This window comes from Trichomycterus rosablanca, chromosome 3 (genome assembly GCF_030014385.1).
Source record: "Trichomycterus rosablanca isolate fTriRos1 chromosome 3, fTriRos1.hap1, whole genome shotgun sequence".
Taxonomy (NCBI): domain Eukaryota; kingdom Metazoa; phylum Chordata; class Actinopteri; order Siluriformes; family Trichomycteridae; genus Trichomycterus; species Trichomycterus rosablanca.
In genome coordinates this window covers 53,682,686-53,702,685 of record NC_085990.1, presented here as the reverse complement: position 1 = coordinate 53,702,685, position 20,000 = coordinate 53,682,686, and the positions used below count along the sequence as shown (strand labels likewise).

The window sequence follows — 20,000 nt, the reverse complement described above, 5'->3', positions numbered from 1 at the left end:
GATCGATCTGTGGAAACAACATTAAAAAAAGTTTAAATACAAAACATAAGTCTATAACAACACCAGAAACACAGAGGACTGACTACAGCATTAAAACGATATAATAATTTCCACCAATTAAAAATTAGGACATGTAGCGCTGGGTCTGGGTTTGATTCCCCAGTCGGGCAACCAGGGTCATTTCTGTGTGAAGTTTGCATGTTCTCCCTGTGTCTGTGTGGGTTTCCTCCCACAGTACAAAGAGATGCAGCCCTGTGTGTGTGTGTGTGTGTGTGTGTGTGTGTTTGCCCTGTGATGGACTGGTGACCTGTCCAGGGTGGTTCATGCCTTTCACTTAATGAAACAGACTCACTGAGACCTTGATCAGGATAAAACGGTGGTAAAACAGACAGTGAATGTTTCCATATTCTGTTAGATTATTTTTCTGTATATTATTTTTATATTTTATATAATCAATTAATTAGTTTTTATTATATAGTTTTACAACAATAAAAACTAAGTAAAAATGTATTTGCCCCCTAAATTAATTACTGGTCTTGAATTGTTTGAAAATTGAAAATAAATTGAATCCTTAGAATCAATGGAATCAATAGAATCATTAGAATTCATTCGAATTAATAGAATCATTAAAATCAATAGAATCAATAAAATTGTTAGAATTGTTTAAATCAATAGAATAATTTAAATCAATAGAATAATTTAAATCAATGGAATAATTTAAATCAATAGAATCAATAAAATTGTTAGAATTAATAGAATCATTTAAATCATTAGAATCAATAGAATTATTAGAATTGTTTAAATCAATAGAATCACTAAAATCAACAGAATAATTTAAATCAATAGAATCATTAGAATCAATAGAATTAAAATCAATAGAATCAATAGAGTAAGTAGAATCAATAGGATCAATAGTCATTAGAAATATAAGAATCAATAGAAACACTAGAATTAAAAGAATCAATGGAATAAATAAAATCCTTAAAATTAATAGAATCATTAGAATCAATAGAATTATTAGAATTAATAGAATCGTTAGAATCAATAAAACATTTAAATCAATAGAATAATTTAAATCAATAGATTCATTAAAATCAATAGAATCATTAGAATCAATAAAATCATTTAAATCAATAGATTCCTTAGAATTAAGAGTCATTAAAATCAATAGAATCATTAAAATGAAATCAATAGAATCATTAAAATGAAATCAATAGAATCATTAAAATCTATAAAATCATTAAAATGAAATCAATAGAATCATTAAAATCAATAGAATCATTAAAATGAAATCAACAGAATCATTAAAATGAAATCAATAGAATCATTAAAATGAAATCAATAGAATCATTAAAATGAAATCAATAGAATCATTAAAATCAATAAAATCATTAAAATGAAATCAATAGAATCATTAAAATCAATAAAATCATTAGAATCAATATCATTAATAGAATCATTTAAGTCAACAGAATCATTAGAATCGTTTGAATCAATAGAATCAATAGATTCATAAGGATTAATAGTCATTGAGATCAATAGACTCATTAGGTCCATTAGACTCACGCTTGTGTTAAAAGCTGGATTCTGTTCCAGTGGGTCACTAATCAGCGCCCTTGTGTCCCTGCACACGGATCACATGATCTCGACTATAAGGGAACTTAATAAATAAAATAATAATAAGTGAAATAACTCTATCACTATCATATTGTGTGTGTAATTTGATGGAGGAACAGCGGCTCCGTGGCGTGTTTACATCGTGCTGTATCGCTCGTCTGTAGTAAAGATGAATGAAACGTTAACGTGACAGAATCCCAAACATGATCACATGATCTGCACTGGTACCTGTATGTAGCGCTGGCTCCCAGTCTGGTCAGGGCCCACGTACACACTAAAGAACGGGAAGGTGTTGTACCGCGCCATCAAAAGCGCCAGCGTGGAGTTAAAATCTGACTGGTTCCAGTTGGGAGATACAGGCCAGCCACCCAACTGTATACAACCACAAACAGGAGGAACTGAGTCGGGTCAGGACCAGTCAAATCACACAAGTCACAAGACTAATAGAGTAATAGAACTGTACACATTAAAAATAAATTAACAATATTTAAAAATAGAAAGGTGTGCAATATAAGCTTATGAAGTGAATACTTAAGTATAAATGTATGATCGAGATGTGGAAAAATGTGTTTTATATATAAAACGATGTGTTTTAATGTAGTTCTAGTCCCTGTCAACACAATCAAACAGTGCTGCGTTAACGTACCTGCTGAATCAGTGTGAGGAACCGTTCCGCGCTGTCCGTCCTCTCGGAGTCGGAGTCCAGGCAGGTTCGGTAGAACGTCTGAGCTTTCTGCTTGGCACTGCTGTTGGAAATATTTCTCATTGGAGACTCTAAAAAGCATCACAAAGTCCAAAAAAAAAAAGATTTTAAATGTTTATCTAGAAATATGCACCTATCATGCAAGTTCTTTATTTTATTCTACCTTTAAATAAAGTGTGTTTACATAACAATCATAAAAACATCATCATAAAACTCATCAGAAATCAGACTAACAGGTTTGCATGCACTTCAGTAGCATCCAGTTTAAATCTCAGTGTGATGACCCTGCGGTGGAGCTTTTTACTTCATCATTCATTCATTCACTGTCTGTTTTACCGCCGCTTTACACTGGCCAGGGTCACGGTGGCTCTGATTCATTGGACAAAAGCCCAGTCTACATCTCATGCAACTGGTGCATACTGTGTACCGGGTCCATCAGATACAATCGTTGACTTACGAATGTAATTGGTTCTGAAGTTCTGTTCTTAAGTCAAAATGTTTGTTAGTTAAACCTGTTTTTCCCATAAGAAATAATGTAAACAGAATTAATCCGTGCCAGACCTCCCAAACCCCCCTTACCCCCTTACCCCTAACCTTTCTAATGTCTTAAATGCTCTTTTTTGTTATAAATACACATACAGGGGTTGGACAAAATAACTGAAACACCTGTCATTTTAGTGTGGTAGGTTTCATGGCTAAATTGGACCAGTCTGGTGGCCAATCTTCATTAATTGCACATTGCACCAGTAAGAGCAGAGTGTGAAGGTTCAATTAGCAGGGTAAGAGCACAGTTTTGCTCAAAATATTGCAATGCACACAACATTATGGGTGACATACCAGAGTTCAAAAGAGGACAAATTGTTGGTGCACGTCTTGCTGGCGCATCTGTGACCAAGACAGCAAGTCTTTGTGATGTATCAAGAGCCACGGTATCCAGGGTAATGTCAGCATACCACCAAGAAGGACAAACCACATCCGACAGGATTAACTGTGGACGCAAGAGGAAGCTGTCTGAAAGGGATGTTCGGGTGCTAACCCGGATTGTATCCAAAAAACATAAAACCACGGCTGCCCAAATCACGGCAGAATTAAATGTGCACCTCGACTCTCCTGTTTCCACCAGAACTGTCCGTCGGGAGCTCCACAGGGTCGATATACACGGCCGGGCTGCTATAGCCAAACCTTTGGTCACTCGTGCCGATGCCAAACGTCGGTTTCAATGGTGCAAGGAGCGCAAATCTTGGGCTGTGGACAATGTGAAACATGTATTGTTCTCTGATGAGTCCACCTTTACTGTTTTCCCCACATCCGGGAGAGTTACGGTGTGGAGAAGCCCCAAAGAAGCGTACCACCCAGACTGTTGCATGCCCAGAGTGAAGCATGGGGGTGGATCAGTGATGGTTTGGGCTGCCATATCATGGCATTCCCTTGGCCCAATACTTGTGCTAGATGGGCGCGTCACTGCCAAGGACTACCGAACCATTCTGGAGGACCATGTGCATCCAATGGCGGTGCCGTGTATCAGGATGACAATGCACCAATACACACAGCAAGACTGGTGAAAGATTGGTTTGATGAACATGAAAGTGAAGTTGAACATCTCCCATGGCCTGCACAGTCACCAGATCTAAATATTATTGAGCCACTTTGGGGTGTTTTGGAGAAGCGAGTCAGGAAACGTTTTCCTCCACCAGCATCACGTAGTGACCTGGCCACTATCCTGCAAGAAGAATGGCTTAAAATCCCTCTGACCACTGTGCAGGACTTGTATATGTCATTTCCAAGACGAATTGACGCTGTATTGGCCGCAAAAGGAGGCCCTACACCATACTAATAAATTATTGTGGTCTAAAACCAGGTGTTTCAGTTATTTTGTCCAACCCCTGTATATTCTCCCTTAAATCTTAAATTATAGAATAGATAATACTGTAATAAACAATAATAAACAACAATACACAGTAGTACTGTACATAAACACACACCACATTTCAGTACAGTACGTGTGCTGCACCATACACCATAATACATTTCCTTCTTTCTTTTTTTTATAAAATGTATCTACCAGAAACAACAATAACTCTCATATTTCTCTATTATTTCCTTCTTTATTTCAGTAGTGTTGTATTTTGTAGGTGTAACTGCATGTAGGAAAGAATACTTTACTGAGCCGAGTTCCTTCTTCTCTCTCACTCACTGTCCCCTCTGTCTGATACACAGTGACACCTACTGGCAGGACTAATTATACAACAACAAATAGTAAAAGATTTGTTCATTTTCCCACCACTGCGCTTCCTCTGCACCTTCTTTGTGGACATTTTAATATAGAATTTTACAAAATATAAAGAAAACACCGAAAAAACACCGTCCGCTGTCCGAATGTTCGCTCACTGTATATATACATATAGAGAGAGAGAGAGACGATTGGAGTTAACTTGTTCGTGACGTCACGTGTTTCGCGAATTTCGGTTCATAATCCCAACTGGATGCCCTGTCCAGGGGGTATCCAGGAACAGGGCTGCCGCAACCCTGACCAGGTTAAAGCGTTTGATGCAAATAAACTGAAAATAATCGATTTCACTTAAATATACAGTTTGGGACAGTGGTGGCCTAGTGAGTAGACCGTTGTAGCCTGGCGGTTAAGGTACTGGACTAGTAATCAAAAGGTTGCTGGCTCAAGCCCCACCACTGCACGGAGAGTCATGCGCCGATCTGCACGTTCCTCCAGTTCTGTACAGGCGCCTCGGGCTACTAACCAGGGTCCTTATACAGCATCGAGGACCCCGCCCACTTGTATTTTTTTTAGTCCGGTCTGACTTTTTTACTGCCAGCAGAGTGGTCGATTGTGTCTGCTAAGGGGCACGGAGGGTTCAGAATCCCAGCGCTGGTGCCACCTGGGCACCTGGTGATTATGTGGCACGAATACAGCACTGCTTGGACTGGAGTATAACGATTGCTGGACCAGATTAAATGTTATTAGGTGTAAATAAACGTTAATTAAAGGTTCTGTAGGCGTACAGAGCGTGACGTGTGCAGTGACGTGTGCAGATGAGAAGAATGGATCCGTCTTACCCAGGATCTCCTTCATTCCACGGAGCAATGCGGTCAGTCTGTCCGGTAACCGGTCAGGAGGGTCGTCCCTGTCCGTCCTCTCTGCCGGCCTGGCTTCGTACCTCCTGCTGGAGTCCCGGGAGACGACCCTGCCCCGATGTCTCCCTCTGCTCGGGTACGAGGTTTCAGTCCCGCAGCTGAACAGGTAATAATCACAGGGCCTGGAGAAAGGGTCCGTCACTGAGGAGAAGCGCTCCGCTACCCTTAAACACGCCGAGGAGAGGCAGGGGAGCGGATCTGGAGGAACAACGGGTGTAGGGACACGTTATAGAACTATTACTACTAATTATTATGTTATTATATACAATTACTGACTGTAATATTCAGTAAATTATTGTAATTTCATCATAAAGCACAACATTTGGTAATAAATAGTAAAAAACATCAAAGCTAAACTAGCTCACTACCACTGTGACCCCAGGGGTGCTATCATAATATTTTAGACCGATTACTGCTCGGACGCGGGTTCGATTCTTAGCTATAGGTCAGCCGGACGGCTGCACAGATTGGTGCCCTGTCCAGGGGGTATGCAGGAACAGGACTGCCACAACCCTGACCAGGTTAAAGCGTTTGATGCAAATGAACTGAAAATAATCAATTTTACTTAAATATAATGTTTGGGACAGTGGCAGCCTAGTGAGTAGAGCAGGTCAAGGTACTGAATTAGTAATCAGAAAATTGGCGGTTTAAGCCCAAACCCCAATAAGTTTCCACTCTGGGGCTCCTGAGCGAGGCCCTTAAGCCTCAATTGCTCAAATCGTATTCTGGATTTGAGTTAACGGCGTCTGCTAAATGCTGCAAATGTAAATGTCAATCAAAAGGTTGCTGGCCACTGTTGGGCCCTCAAGCAAGGCCCTTTACCCAGGGGCGTTGAACGTCTACACAGACACGATTATCTACGTCTGAGTGGGTTTGGATGAGCCCCACGGTGGATTGGTGCCCTGTCCTGGGGGTTTCCAGAAACCGGGCTGCTGCAACCCTGACCAGGACAAAATAGCAGTAACAGGGTTAAATTCTCAGCTATAGGTCAGCCGGACGTCTACACAGATTGGTGCCCTGTCCAGGGTGTTTCCTGGAACCGGGGGCCACTGCAACCCTGACCAGGTTATAGCGTTTGATGCAAATGAACTGAAAATAATCAATTTCACTTAAATATAACGTTTGGAACAGTGGTAGCTTAGTGAGTAGAGCTTTGGAATGTCAAGGTACTGGATTAGTAATCAGAAGGTTGCCAGTTTAAGCCCAAACCCCAATAAGTTGCCACTGTTGGGCTCCTGAGCAAGGCCCTTAACCCTCAATTGCTTACACTGTATACTGTAAGTCGCTCTGGATAAGATAAAAGCGTCTGCTTAATGCCGATAATGTAAACGATTAGAGCTTTAGGCGATCAATCATATATAGGGCAGTTAAGGTACTGGATTAGAAATCAGAAGGTTGCCAGTTTAAGCCCAAACCCCAATAAGTTGCCACTGTTGGGCTCCTGAGCGAGGCCCTTAAGCATCAATTGCTCAAATCGTATTCTGGATTTGGGTTAACGGCGTCTGCTAAATGCTGCAAATGTAAATGTCAATCGAAAGGCTGTGGGTTTGAATCATAGCTCTGCCAAGCAACCACTGTTGGGCCCTCGAGCAGGGCCCTTTACCCAGGGGCGTCGTACAAAGGTTCCAAACAAACTGGGATACACGGAAATATAGTTTTATTGATAAATAATGATAAATAAAGACATTCTGTGCTGTTTTAATGGTTCTGATTCCTTGGTTACTACGTCCTTTAGAATAATATTTGCTTACCTTGGTTATTCAGAGACGCCTGATGCCAGAAGAAGAACCCCAACCCAATGAACGCACCGATGATGGAGAACACAAACAGAACCCACAGAACCTTGGGCCACTGATGACTGAAAGGCTTGGATTCTTCACTTTGAACCGGCTGGAGAGCGAGCTGAAAAGAGTCCTAGAGAGGCATCAGGGACATTATTAAGCATTTTGTCTTCTTCTATGTTGTTATGTTACACACAGGAATGATAAAGCCTGACTCGGTCGGGGTCGGGGTGGAAACACTAGGTACAAAGCAGGAATACATTCTGGATGAGATGGGGCGCTCGCTCATATGGCCAGTGAAAGGATCCCACAGCACACAAGGAAACTCACACTGGGTGAGAACATGCAAAAGCCAAGGAACTACATTGATGTGTAGTTACTCCACCAGCACCTCCATCACACATCACCTCCCTCAGGGGCAGTTGTAGCCTAGTGGTTAAAGTACTAGACTAGTCATCGAAAGGTCACTGGTTTAAGCCCCACCACTGCCAGGTTGACACTGTTGGGCCCCTGAGCAAGGCCCTTGACCCTCAATTGCTTAGACTGTTTACTGTAAGTCACTTTGAATGAAAGCGTCTGCTAAATGCTGAAAATGTAAATGTAAATGATATCAGGGCTTGGGACCTGCACTGAGGGCGCACTGACTACCAATGATTTTAGGAGTACAAACAAATACAAAGTAATAATAATTTGGAGTAAAATGGGGACGGCACTTGAGGCGCACTGGGTAGTGCTATCGCCTCACAGACATAAGGGACTGGGTTCGATTCCTGCGGCGAGTCCTGGCTTTCCTCCGGGTGCTCCGGTTTCCTCCATCAACTTAAAAGACGTGCTAAGTGTGTTTGCCCTGCGACGGACTGGCGACCTGTCCGGGGTGCTTACTGCTTTTTTGCCCAGGGAATCAGACCCACCTTGACCCTGACCAGGAATGAATGAATATTTTGTGAATGAAGACATCATGTTTGGAGATGAAACTTTGGCAGAAGAATAAGATTAAATGTAAGACTCTTATACTGTTTCTTGCACTTATCATATGTTAATAAGTATTTTACATTCTCAAGTGCTTTTATTTCTTGTGTAAATAAAATATTTGACGTTTTCCTGCAAAAAAATAGTTCCTGTCAGTAAAGGTGTGATGCGGTTTATTAAAACCGCTTCACAGTGACGAAGGGAACCGTTATCAGAACTGAAGTGCGATTTTAATTTAATTTGTTTGTTTTAATGCCGTAAACAACCGAGTCTTTTATTTCTAAAACCATTAAAGAAGAGTTCCTGTTAGATTTCCAACCATTAAGCTGCTTTACACACAACACAAACCAGTTAAAAGCACCATTATAATAATAATCCAGTAGAGAAGTGAGGAAACACTGCAGGACGAAAACAAACGTCTGTGACTGACCGAGTTCTGCATTCATGCCTGAAAGAAGTGTTTTAATATTATAATAGCTGTACCTGCTGAACTGATGAGCTTTCATCCATGTTGTTCTATTTTAACGTGTTTTCAAACATCCAGTTTTACTCCACCAAACTTCTGCAGCCCACATGTCACATCTATGCTGACTGGGTTTCTCCATATCATCGTTTCGATCAGCTCACAGTGATCCACCCATCCTGAGCACCACCAACACTGTTCAGTGTTCACTCACAAACTCCCTTACAGAGATCTGAACCCACTTCTGAGGTGAAATAGCCTTTTAACCCTTTACTGCCCTTTACTGCCCTGTTCTTTCTGTCTCAGAGACCCCAGTGTTGTGTGTGAAATGAAATTACATGTTTTTGTTTATTCATGTGTGTATATGTGTGTGTATATGTATATGTGTGTATTCTTGTGTGTATATGTGTGTGTATATGTATATGTGTGTATTCTTGTGTGTATATGTGTGTGTATATGTATATGTGTGTATTCTTGTGTGTATATGTGTGTGTATATGTATATGTGTGTATTCTTGTGTGTATATGTGTGTGTATTCTTGTGTGTATTCTTGTGTGTATTCTTGTGTGTATATGTGTGTGTATATGTATATGTGTGTATTCTTGTGTGTATATGTGTGTGTATATGTATATGTGTGTATTCTTGTGTGTATATGTGTGTGTATTCTTGTGTGTATTCTTGTGTGTATTCTTGTGTGTATATGTGTGTGTATTCTTGTGTGTATATGTGTGTATTCTTGTGTGTATACATGTACAGTATTTCTGATGGGGTTATTGACATAAAATTTTCACCAGATGTTGGTAACAACCCAAATAATCAACACATACAAAGAATTTATAACAAATAAATCCATAAATTAAGTTATGTGTAATAAAGTGAAATGACACAGGGAAAAAGTATTGAACACGCTTACTGAAATGTATTTAATATTTAGTAGAAAAGCCTTTGTTGGTAATGACGGCTTCAAGACGCCTTCTGTATAGAGAAACTAGTCGCATGCATTGTTCAGGTGTGATTTTGGCCCATTCTTCCAGACAAATCTTGAAGGTTCAGGCGGCCTCTTCTATGAACTCTGATCTTCAGTTCTTTCTATAGATTTTCAATTGGATTCAAGTCGGGTGATTGACTGGGCCATTCTAGCAGCTTTATTTTCTTTCTCTGAAACCACTTGAGAGTTTCCTTGGCTGTGTGTTTGGGATCGTTGTCTTGCTGAAATGTCCACCCTCGTTTCATCTTCAGCATCCTGGTAGATGGCAGCAGATTCTTATCAGGAATGTCTCGGTACATTTCTCCATTCATCCTTTCTTCAATTACATGAAGTCTGCCAGCACCATATGCTGAGAAACAGCCCCACACCATGATGTTCCCACCTCTAAACTTCACTGTTGGTATGGTGTTTTTGGGGTGATGTGCAGTTCTATTTCTCCTCCAAACATGGTGTGTGCTATGACATCCAAAGAGTTCAATTTTGGTCTCATCTGACCAGACTATATTCTCCCAGTATTTCATAGGCTTGTCTAAATGTTGTGCAGCAAACTTTAAACGAGCTTTTTCTACAGCAATGGAGTCTTGCGTGGTGAGCGTGCATAGAGGCCATGGTGGTTAAGTGCATTACTCATTGTTTCCTTGTAACAAGAGTATCTGCTAATTCCAGGTCTTTCTGAAGCTCTCCGCAAGTGGTCCTTGGCTCTTGGACAACTCTTCTGATTATTCTTTTAACTCCTCTGTCAGAAATATTGCAAGGAGCACCTGGCCGTGGTTTATGGTACAATTATGTTCTTTCTGCTTCTGAGTAATGGTTCCAATGGTGCTTACTGGAATATGTCTGTAACCAATACCATCAGTATGTTTTGCAACAATAAGGTTGCGAAGGTCTTGAGAGAGCTCTTTGCTTTTACCCATCACGACATGCTTCTTGTGTGACAACTTGGTGATAAAAAATGTTTATATAGGCCAACAATTAGGACTAAACCAGCTGATATTAATTTGCACTGAAAGGGGCAGGATTGCTTTCTAAATAAGGACAGATTTCAGCTGGTGTTTTGGCTTTCCATCCCTTTTTGCACCTCCTTTTCTTCATGTGTTCAATACCAGAAGTGTATAAAATTGGGGTTTAAAAAACAATATTAATATAAACATTTCTTCATTAGTGTCCATAAAATTAGGAACAGTCATGAAGTATCGATCTGATTTAAAAGTCTCAGGATATTTTGGCTCCGGGGGTCTCAGGGACCCCGAACAGAACACGAGGGTTAAATTTGATATTTCTGCATCGACACGCGCACCCCCACCCCCAGCACACACAGAGACACAAACACTTACGTCTCCGCTGGGCGCTATCAGTGCAGGCCGAGGCTGGTGTGAGCTGATAGGGTGGGAGAAGACGTCTGTACGGTGACGCAGCATGGGCACAAACACGTTCATCGCCTGTCCCACGCCAGCAGTGTTTACAGACAAACATGCGGTCAGAACCCTTTTAATAATGCACTCTAACTCTGCTCACACCACACAAGCGTACACTACATGGTTCTCTAGAACGTTCTGTACAATAATCCCCCCAATTAATGACTGTTTGAGCCTTTTTAGCAGAATCATTTCCTTTGAACGCTGATCAGATGGGCAGCATGGTGGCACAGCTGGAAGAGTGGGCTCTGAGGACCTGGGCACAAACCCTGCCTTTGGTCACCAGTTCTTCAGGAGTTTCTCTCCCACCCCACAAAAACATTTTGGATCCATTAAGCTACACTCATGAACAAAAGTATTTGGACACCTGACCATGTGCTTGTTGGACGTCCTGAGTGACTTCTGTGTGACGTTTCAGCTGGAACAACAGCCGCTCTTCTAAGAAGCTTCTCACAAGACTTTGAAGTACGTCTGCGTATGGGAATTTGTGCCTGTTCAGTCAAAAGATGGCAGCATTTTGTACGGCTGGGCGCTGATGTTGGTGCTCCGGCGGAGTTTTGGGCCTTCCCTAAACTGTTGCTGCAAAGCTGGAAGCATATCATTTCCTTTACAGCCATAACATTAAAACCACCTCCTTGTTTCTACACACTCAAAGATCGGGATCGGGGCCGATCAAGGCATTTTTTAACTGATCGGAATCGGCTTTACTAAGGCCGATCCTAATCCCGATCCTTTGTTTTACGTCAGCATGGCCGCTGTGTGGAAATAGTTTAAATTGGAAAGTGAAACAAGTCCAACAGTGAAGTGTAACGTCTGCACTGCGAGCGTTTCACGAGGCGGTGGGAGCAGAGCCGCGTTCATCACTGTAGAATTTTACTGTTTATATGGTGTGTGAGTCGAGGATCACTCCGGTTTACAAAACAACGTAGTGATGCACTCGCTTAATAAAGAAATAAATACACGCTATATTCACATATTGTCGGGAGCAGAACACTTTATTAACTTCTTCTGTTACGTCAAGCACGCTATCCCATGCACTATGGAAGCCCCAAAGGGTCAAAACACACTCACTTCGCATAGAAACGTCCATCAAACCATCGTCACAATACAAGCACTTTAAAAACTGGCTTTCCTTCATAACAAAAGAGCCTTTCCATTTTATTTTGGTATTCAGGTTTTACTGTAATGCTGTTAAGTAACTTTTTTTCTTATATTCAAGTTAAGCTGCTTTAAACAGATTTGTTTTCTTTGAATGTAAAGTTTAAATTAAAACTGTAATTATCTCAATCATTTTGATTGATTTTGTAAAAATACAAAACATTAAGCCAATAGCTTGGATAGTTTGGATGCAGCATTTTTCCCTTCAGCACTGCAGAGCTATTAAACATGTACACTGGATTAATGTGAATAACTGTAATGTACATGAAGTGTGCACTGTGTGAACAGTATTATCCAGTTCTTATCTAGAAAATACCGTACAAGTATCGCTTTGAGACTCGGTATCGGATCGGGATCAAAATTAATAATCGGGATCGGTATCGGGAACAAAAAAACGTGATCGGGACATCCCTACTGGTCGACTTAATTTCATTTATTAATAAACATCCATTCCTGCATTTCAGGCCTGCAACACACTCCAAAAATAGTTGGGACAGTAAAGCATTTAACATTTAACACTTTGTAATGTTGTCATTCCTTCTTATGACCACTAAAAGACGTTTTAGCATCGAGGAGACCGAGTGATTTAGTGTTTCTGTTATTTTGTCCCGTTCTTACTGCAAACACGTCCCAACTTTTTCTGATTTGCAGTTGTATAATATATTAGAAAATACAGAATATACATAAAATAATACATAAATAACCGTAAATCAAAAATGTGCCAAGATAGAAGAGGCAGTGAGCAGTGGTAACTGAGTGGTTAAGGTACTGGTCTAGTAATCAGAAGGTTGCTGGTTCAAGCCCCACCATTGTTTGTTTATTAGGAATTTTAACGTCATGTTTTACACTTTGGTTACATTCATGACAGGAACGGTAGTTACTCATTACACAAGATTCATCAGTTCACAAGTTTAATATGAAACACAGTCAGTCATGGACAATTTTGTATCTCCAATTCACCTCACTTGCACGTCTTTGGACTGTGGGAGGAAACTGGGGCACCCGGAGAAAACCCACGTGGACACGGGGAGAACATGCAAACTCCACACAGAAAGGACCCGGACCGCCCCACCAGGGGATCGAACCCAGGACCTTCTTGCTGTGAGGCGACAGTGCTACCCACCGAGCCACCGTGCCGCCCCCTCACCATTGTCATTGCCAAATTGCCACTCTTGGGCCCCAGAGCAAGGCCCTTAAGCAAGACCCTGCACGCTAATAAATAAATGTGCAGTTACATGGCGGTGCAGGTGTGTCTGAACGTATTTAAGGTTTCATGTCCTCACCGCTTGTAATGAAGAAAACAGCCGAGAGATGATGAAGAAGATCGAAACGTATTTTATTATGGTTTTATAACAGTACAAATGAAGAGCTGGATTGCAAAAACACGTGGGCGTATCTCAGGACGGTAAACATACACACGTTCACATATTCGACAGGAACGTAAACGCTCGGGAAGCAAGACGGCAAAGCAACTCGTATACATGCGGTACAATATAAAGAAATAAAGTGGAAATAAAGCTGATGATGACAGCGTGGATACAAAACAGAAAAGACTACGTCATTAATGACAGACAGGGGGCGTAATAAACCGCATCAGGAATGGAAACGAGGAGGAGGACGTCCCAGATTTATACAGGATCGAATACTGCGACCAGGGGACGTGTGAAGAACAAGGTCACATGATTGTACAGTAATAGAGAGTAAATGTAAAACAAGTGCAATGATGTACAGAAAGCTCAAGCAGATCCAATTTAGACATATCCAATTATTTTCCATTAGTGCTTCTGACCGAGGAGGCCGTGACTAACACACACGTGCAAGTAGCGACTTCTTGTTTTATTTCTTATGGAGATCCGTATCGCGCACTGAGAGTCACACACTGCAGCACCACGATCAGCCAGCAGAGGTCGTAACTGCAGCACTTATGATGAATCCACTCCGGCGCACCCACACGATCGATGACGAGATGTCGGTCCCGATTGGTTGGCTTGTTTTATCGCTGCGCCACCCGAACACCAAAATATATTTTCAAAGGAAGGAACGTAAACCATCCGGACGTTCTGAACGCAGAACGTCCACCACTGATGTCTTCTCTGATTATACAGATTTAAATTGTGACATTTACCGACGTAGAATAAAGCTTTAAGATCTGACGAGGGCGCTCGGGCAACGCAGCGGTAAAACGCGCTAGCACACCAGAGCTGGGATCTCGAATACATCGTATCGAATCTCAGCTCTGCCATGCGGCTGGGTCGGGCGGCCGCATGGACGATCGGCTGCTGTTCACAGGCTGGGATAGGTCGGACCGGGCTCCTCATAACCGATGCGACCACGACCTCTGCTGGCTGATTGATGGTCGAGGAATGACGCTGATCAGGGTGTGGCTCTCCGTGCACATGAACTGGCCTCGTGCAGGTGGGAAAAAATGAAAACTGTACTGCACACGTGTCGGAGGGGGCGTGCGACGGTCTCGCTCTCCTCAATCGGGTCGGGGGTCAGCACCAGTAGAGAGGAAGCGTGACGTGGATGTGGACGTGGATCATCTCTGACCCACAGTGGGTGCCTCCAAACCTGAAACTTGAGTTTCGAGATCCTAACACTGGTGTAAAATGGGGAACTAAATTTTACACGTCACAACCGACTGATGTTTGTTTCCAGGATGCAGCACGCGGACAATCGTAAATCTGTACACGCCGAGCATCGGAGGGTTTACAGACCAGTGAGGGATCAGTACTGGATTCCTAATGCGCCGATACTGCCTTATTTGTTCTCCGTACTCTAGAAACACTGGCTTATTGTTTTATTTAACAGCTAGTCCTGTACCTGGACACGCGTCCTCCTCAGAGAGCCACGTGATAGAACCATAGAACCAGATCGGTGCGTGACTCACTGGACACGTGTGCTAGTCACGGCTCTTCTCGGTCAGCAGTTAGGTGGAATACGTGAGCGTGATCGTGACCGGGTCACATTTAATCCAGACTCGAGTCTGATGGCTCAGACGGCTTGAGAAAGCCGGCGTATGCCGAGACGTCGATACAAACGGAACAGCGTGAACACAGAAGCAACACTGACATGGAGTATAAAAATAAACACTGATGGAAAGGGAAGGGGGGGGGGGGGGGGGGGGGGTGACAGGACCTCGGCGGTGCGCTGCGGTGTAGCATCATGTCCACTACTGGCTATTAGGTTTTAAATGGTGACGCGAGGACGCTACACGCAGGTATGATCCGACCCCGTACGGCTTCTGTGAGGCTTATTTTGGGGGGAGACGGATATGTTTAAAGCTTTTCCGGCTAGTTAATACAGATAAGCAAGTCGTACAGCTACCGCGGACAGGTTCAATTATTCTAGACGGCCAAAAGTATCGGGACGCCTGAACTGAACTGTGTGATCTTCTATTACGAGAAGCTTCTCACAAGACTTTGGAGAGTGTGTGTGGGAATTTGTGCCTAAATAAAGCTCTTCTTTACGTCTTCATAGAGCTCGCTCTGTGCACAGGAAAGGAAAGGGCCTTCCCTAAACTGTTGCTGCTAGGTTTATGATATACGCATACCTGTACGCAGGCTAAAACACACATGTCCGAAACTCAGACCGGACGTCCCGATACTTTTGTCCGTACAGCGTAGGTTACACGGTCTGACAGGGCGTGGCATGAGGGCGTGGCTAGTCTGTGAGGGTCGCAAAGCAGAAGGTGACGAAACGGATCCTTGATCTGGGGTTGGGTTTCGGGGTACGAGAGGGGGGGAGACTCGCACCGCGTCAGTCACTTCGTGGCCCCCTTGGCGCGGCTCGTGTGGCACTTCATGCACAGGATCCTGCCGTCCAGCGGGTAACATCCGTCGGCGTCGGCCTCTATAGAAAGAGAGCGGGAGCAGTCCTGCACACGCACACACACACACACACACAGAGACGTGAGCGTACGCAGCGATTTATACCAGTCCAGACCCTCCAAAAACGACACATTATGAAGCTATTTACCCTGCATAATAATAAACTAATTATGAATAAAATCACACAAAAACACATTAAACAGATAAAATAAATACAAATATCTTCATGTCAGATATAATACATAGAAATGTCTGAATACATGAACAACTCTGTACAAACGAATCATTCTCGAAATAAACGACTCTTTTCACATGAATCATTCACATCATCACGAACGACTATTCAAGTGACTCACTCAGAATATATCTTGACATGACCAACACTGTTCAAATGAGCCAATTTCAACATAAACGACTCTGTTCAAACGAATCACTCAATATATGTAACTGTGTCCAAACGAATCACTCGACATGAACGACTCAGTTCATATGAATCATTTTCAACATGAACGACTACTCATGAATCATCTTAATATGTTTGACGTTGCCGACATGAACGACTCTGTCTAAACGAATCACTCAATATGAGTAACCCTGTTCAAACGAATCATTGTTAATATGAGTAACTCTGTTCAAACAAATCTTTCTCAACATGAATGGCTCTGTTCAAACGAATCACTTGACATTAACAACTCTGTTCAAATGAGTCATTCAACATGAGTGACGTCGTTCAAATTAATCACTCTCGACACAATTGACTATTCAAGTGAATCGTTCTCCGTTCAAACAAATCATTTACATAGGCGACTCTATTCAAAAGAATCACTTTCAATATAAAAGACTGTCTAAATGAATCATTATTGATATAAACAACTCTGTTAAAACGAATCGTTCTTAATATAAGTGACTTCATTCAAATGAATCATTCTTGACATGAACGACTCCGTTCAGACAAATCATTCCCAATGAGTGACTCCATTCAAATGTATCATGTGTCATAAGCAACTCTGTTTAAACGAATCATTCTTGACATGAACAACATTGTTCATATGAATCATTCTTGACATGAACGACTCTGTTCATATGAATCATTCTTGACATGAACGACTCTGTTCATATGAATCATTCTTGACATGAACGACTCTGTTCATATGAATCATTCTTGACATGAACGACTCTGTTCATATGAATCATTCTTGACATGAACGACTCTGTTCATATGAATCATTCTCAATGAGTGACTCCATTGTTCAAAATCATTGTCAATATTATTGACTCTGTTCACATAAATCATTTCTGACATGAACGACTCTGTTCAAACAAATTCTTAATATGATTGACTCAGTTCAAACGAATCATTCTCGACATAAACAACATTGTTTAAAATCATTGTCAATATTATTGACTCTGTTTGAATGAATCATTTTCAGTATGAGTTTAAACAAATCATTCGTGACATGAACGACTCTGTGCAAACGAATCATTCTTGACATGAACAACTCAGTTCATATGAATCACTTAAAAAGTGAATCGTCGTGACATGATCGACTGAATGAATCATTATTGACATGAATGACTGTTGGAGTGTGAAACACACACACACACACACACACACACACACACACACACACACCCCCACACACACACACACACACACACACACACCCCTCCCCCCACACACACACACAGGTCGTACCTCACATCTGTAGCACTTCAGATGAAAGTTCTTCTCCAGAGCCACGACGCGGACCGTCTCTCCGCTCCCGGGATCAGGAATGATGGGCTCGTTACAGCTCACACACAGAGGAGAGAAGCGCCTGTGATCCAGCACAGAGGAACAGGGGGGGGGTGAGTGTTTAACACATCGCAGCATTACCCAGCATCCCGAGCGGTCGATAGCACAGCGAACGTTTCAACTCTGATCTCCAGCGTGGCCGGGCTGAGACCACATGAGACCGTGGTGCCATACTGTAAGTATTTCTGATACCACAAACAATGAGGACTGGTGCGATTTTAAAATACTGTTTTAGTTTAACAGATAGTCAACCCTACATCCCACAGGCACACAGAGCGAGGGTTAGGGTGGAGCAGCGTTACAATACTGTTTTAGTTTAACAGATAGTCAACCCTACATCCCACAGGCACACAGGGCGAGGGTTAGGGTGGAGCAGCGTTACAATACTGTTTTAGTTTAACAGATAGTCAACCCTACATCCCACAGGCACACAGAGCGAGGGTTAGGGTGGAGCAGCGTTACAATACTGTTTTAGTTTAACAGATAGTCAACCCTACATCCCACAGGCACACAGGGCGAGGGTTAGGGTGGAGCAGCGTTACAATACTGTTTTAGTTTAACAGATAGTCAACCCTACATCCCACAGGCACACAGGGCGAGGGTTAGGGTGGAGCAGCGTTACAATACTGTTTTAGTTTAACAGATAGTCAACCCTACATCCCACAGGCACACAGGGCGAGGGTTAGGGTGGAGCAGCGTTACAATACTGTTTTAGTTTAACAGATAGTCAACCCTACATCCCACAGGCACACAGGGCGAGGGTTAGGGTGGAGCAGCGTTACAATACTGTTTTAGTTTAACAGATAGTCAACCCTACATCCCACAGGCACACAGAGCGAGGGTTAGGGTGGAGCAGCGTTACAATACTGTTTTAGTTTAACAGATAGTCAACCCTACATCCCACAGGCACACAGAGCGAGGGTTAGGGTGGAGCAGCGTTACAATACTGTTTTAGTTTAACAGATAGTCAACCCTACATCCACAGGCACACAGAGCGAGGGTTAGGGTGGAGCAGCGTTACAATACTGTTTTAGTTTAACAGTTAGTCAACCCGACATCCCACAGGCACACAGAGCGAGGGTTAGGGTGGAGCAGCGTTACAATACTGTTTTAGTTTAACAGATAGTCAACCCTACATCCCACAGGCACACAGAGCGAGGGTTAGGGTGGAGCAGCGTTACAATACTGTTTTAGTTTAACAGATAGTCAACCCTACATCCCACAGGCACACAGAGCGAGGGTTAGGGTGGAGCAGCGTTACAATACTGTTTTAGTTTAACAGATAGTCAACCCTACATCCCACAGGCACACAGAGCGAGGGTTAGGGTGGAGCAGCGTTACAATACTGTTTTAGTTTAACAGATAGTCAACCCTACATCCCACAGGCACACAGAGCGAGGGTTAGGGTGGAGCAGCGTTACAATACTGTTTTAGTTTAACAGATAGTCAACCCTACATCCCACAGGCACACAGAGCGAGGGTTAGGGTGGAGCAGCGTTACAATACTGTTTTAGTTTAACAGATAGTCAACCCTACATCCCACAGGCACACAGAGCGAGGGTTAGGGTGGAGCAGAGTTACAATACTGTTTTAGTTTAACAGATAGTCAACCCTACATCCCACAGGCACACAGAGCGAGGGTTAGGGTGGAGCAGCGTTACAATACTGTTTTAGTTTAACAGATAGTCAACCCTACATCCCACAGGCACACAGAGCGAGGGTTAGGGTGGAGCAGAGTTACAATACTGTTTTAGTTTAACAGATAGTCAACCCTACATCCCACAGGCACACAGGGCGAGGGTTAGGGTGGAGCAGCGTTACAATACTGTTTTAGTTTAACAGATAGTCAACCCTACATCCCACAGGCACACAGAGCGAGGGTTAGGGTGGAGCAGCGTTACAATACTGTTTTAGTTTAACAGATAGTCAACCCTACATCCCACAGGCACACAGAGCGAGGGTTAGGGTGGAGCAGCGTTACAATACTGTTTTAGTTTAACAGATAGTCAACCCTACATCTCACAGGCACACAGAGCGAGGGTTAGGGTGGAGCAGCGTTACAATACTGTTTTAGTTTAACAGATAGTCAACCCTACATCCCACAGGCACACAGGGCATCTGTCTCGGTGTGTGT

General features: G+C 42.6%; 2 protein-coding genes across 2 annotated transcripts in view; both read right to left on the bottom strand.

Annotated features, from left to right (window-relative positions):
* kel (Kell metallo-endopeptidase (Kell blood group)) overlaps positions 1–8,727 on the bottom strand; it is a 22,445-nt gene extending 13,718 nt beyond the window's left edge. Inside the window, exons 1-6 of the mRNA XM_062992252.1 lie at positions 8,701–8,727; positions 7,219–7,381; positions 5,390–5,665; positions 2,264–2,391; positions 1,846–1,989; positions 1–7 (exon numbers count right to left, since the gene is read on the bottom strand). The exon at positions 1–7 is cut by the window's left edge and continues 65 nt beyond it. Coding sequence (XP_062848322.1) covers positions 1–7; positions 1,846–1,989; positions 2,264–2,391; positions 5,390–5,665; positions 7,219–7,381; positions 8,701–8,727 — 745 coding nt within the window. The remainder of the gene's footprint in view (positions 8–1,845; positions 1,990–2,263; positions 2,392–5,389; positions 5,666–7,218; positions 7,382–8,700) is intronic.
* Positions 8,728–13,558: 4,831 nt separating this feature from the next.
* Positions 13,559–18,094, bottom strand: zyx (zyxin). Its single transcript, XM_062991478.1, has 2 exons — positions 17,768–18,094; positions 13,559–16,118 (listed from the first exon to the last, which is right to left on the bottom strand). The coding sequence occupies exons 1-2, from the start codon at positions 17,942–17,944 to the stop codon at positions 16,005–16,007; spliced, it is 291 nt and encodes a 96-aa protein (XP_062847548.1). The 5' UTR covers positions 17,945–18,094; the 3' UTR covers positions 13,559–16,004.
* Positions 18,095–20,000: the final 1,906 nt, after the last annotated feature.

Bases quoted from the DNA above. Each gene is read 5' to 3' on its own strand.
- zyx (XM_062991478.1), bottom strand. From the start codon at position 17,944: ATGCTGCGATGTGTTAAACACTCACCCCCCCCCTGTTCCTCTGTGCTG. The intron at 16,119-17,767 runs GTACGACCTGTG...GTGCGTGTGCAG, and splicing joins TGAAGTGCTACAGATGTGAG to GACTGCTCCCGCTCTCTTTC.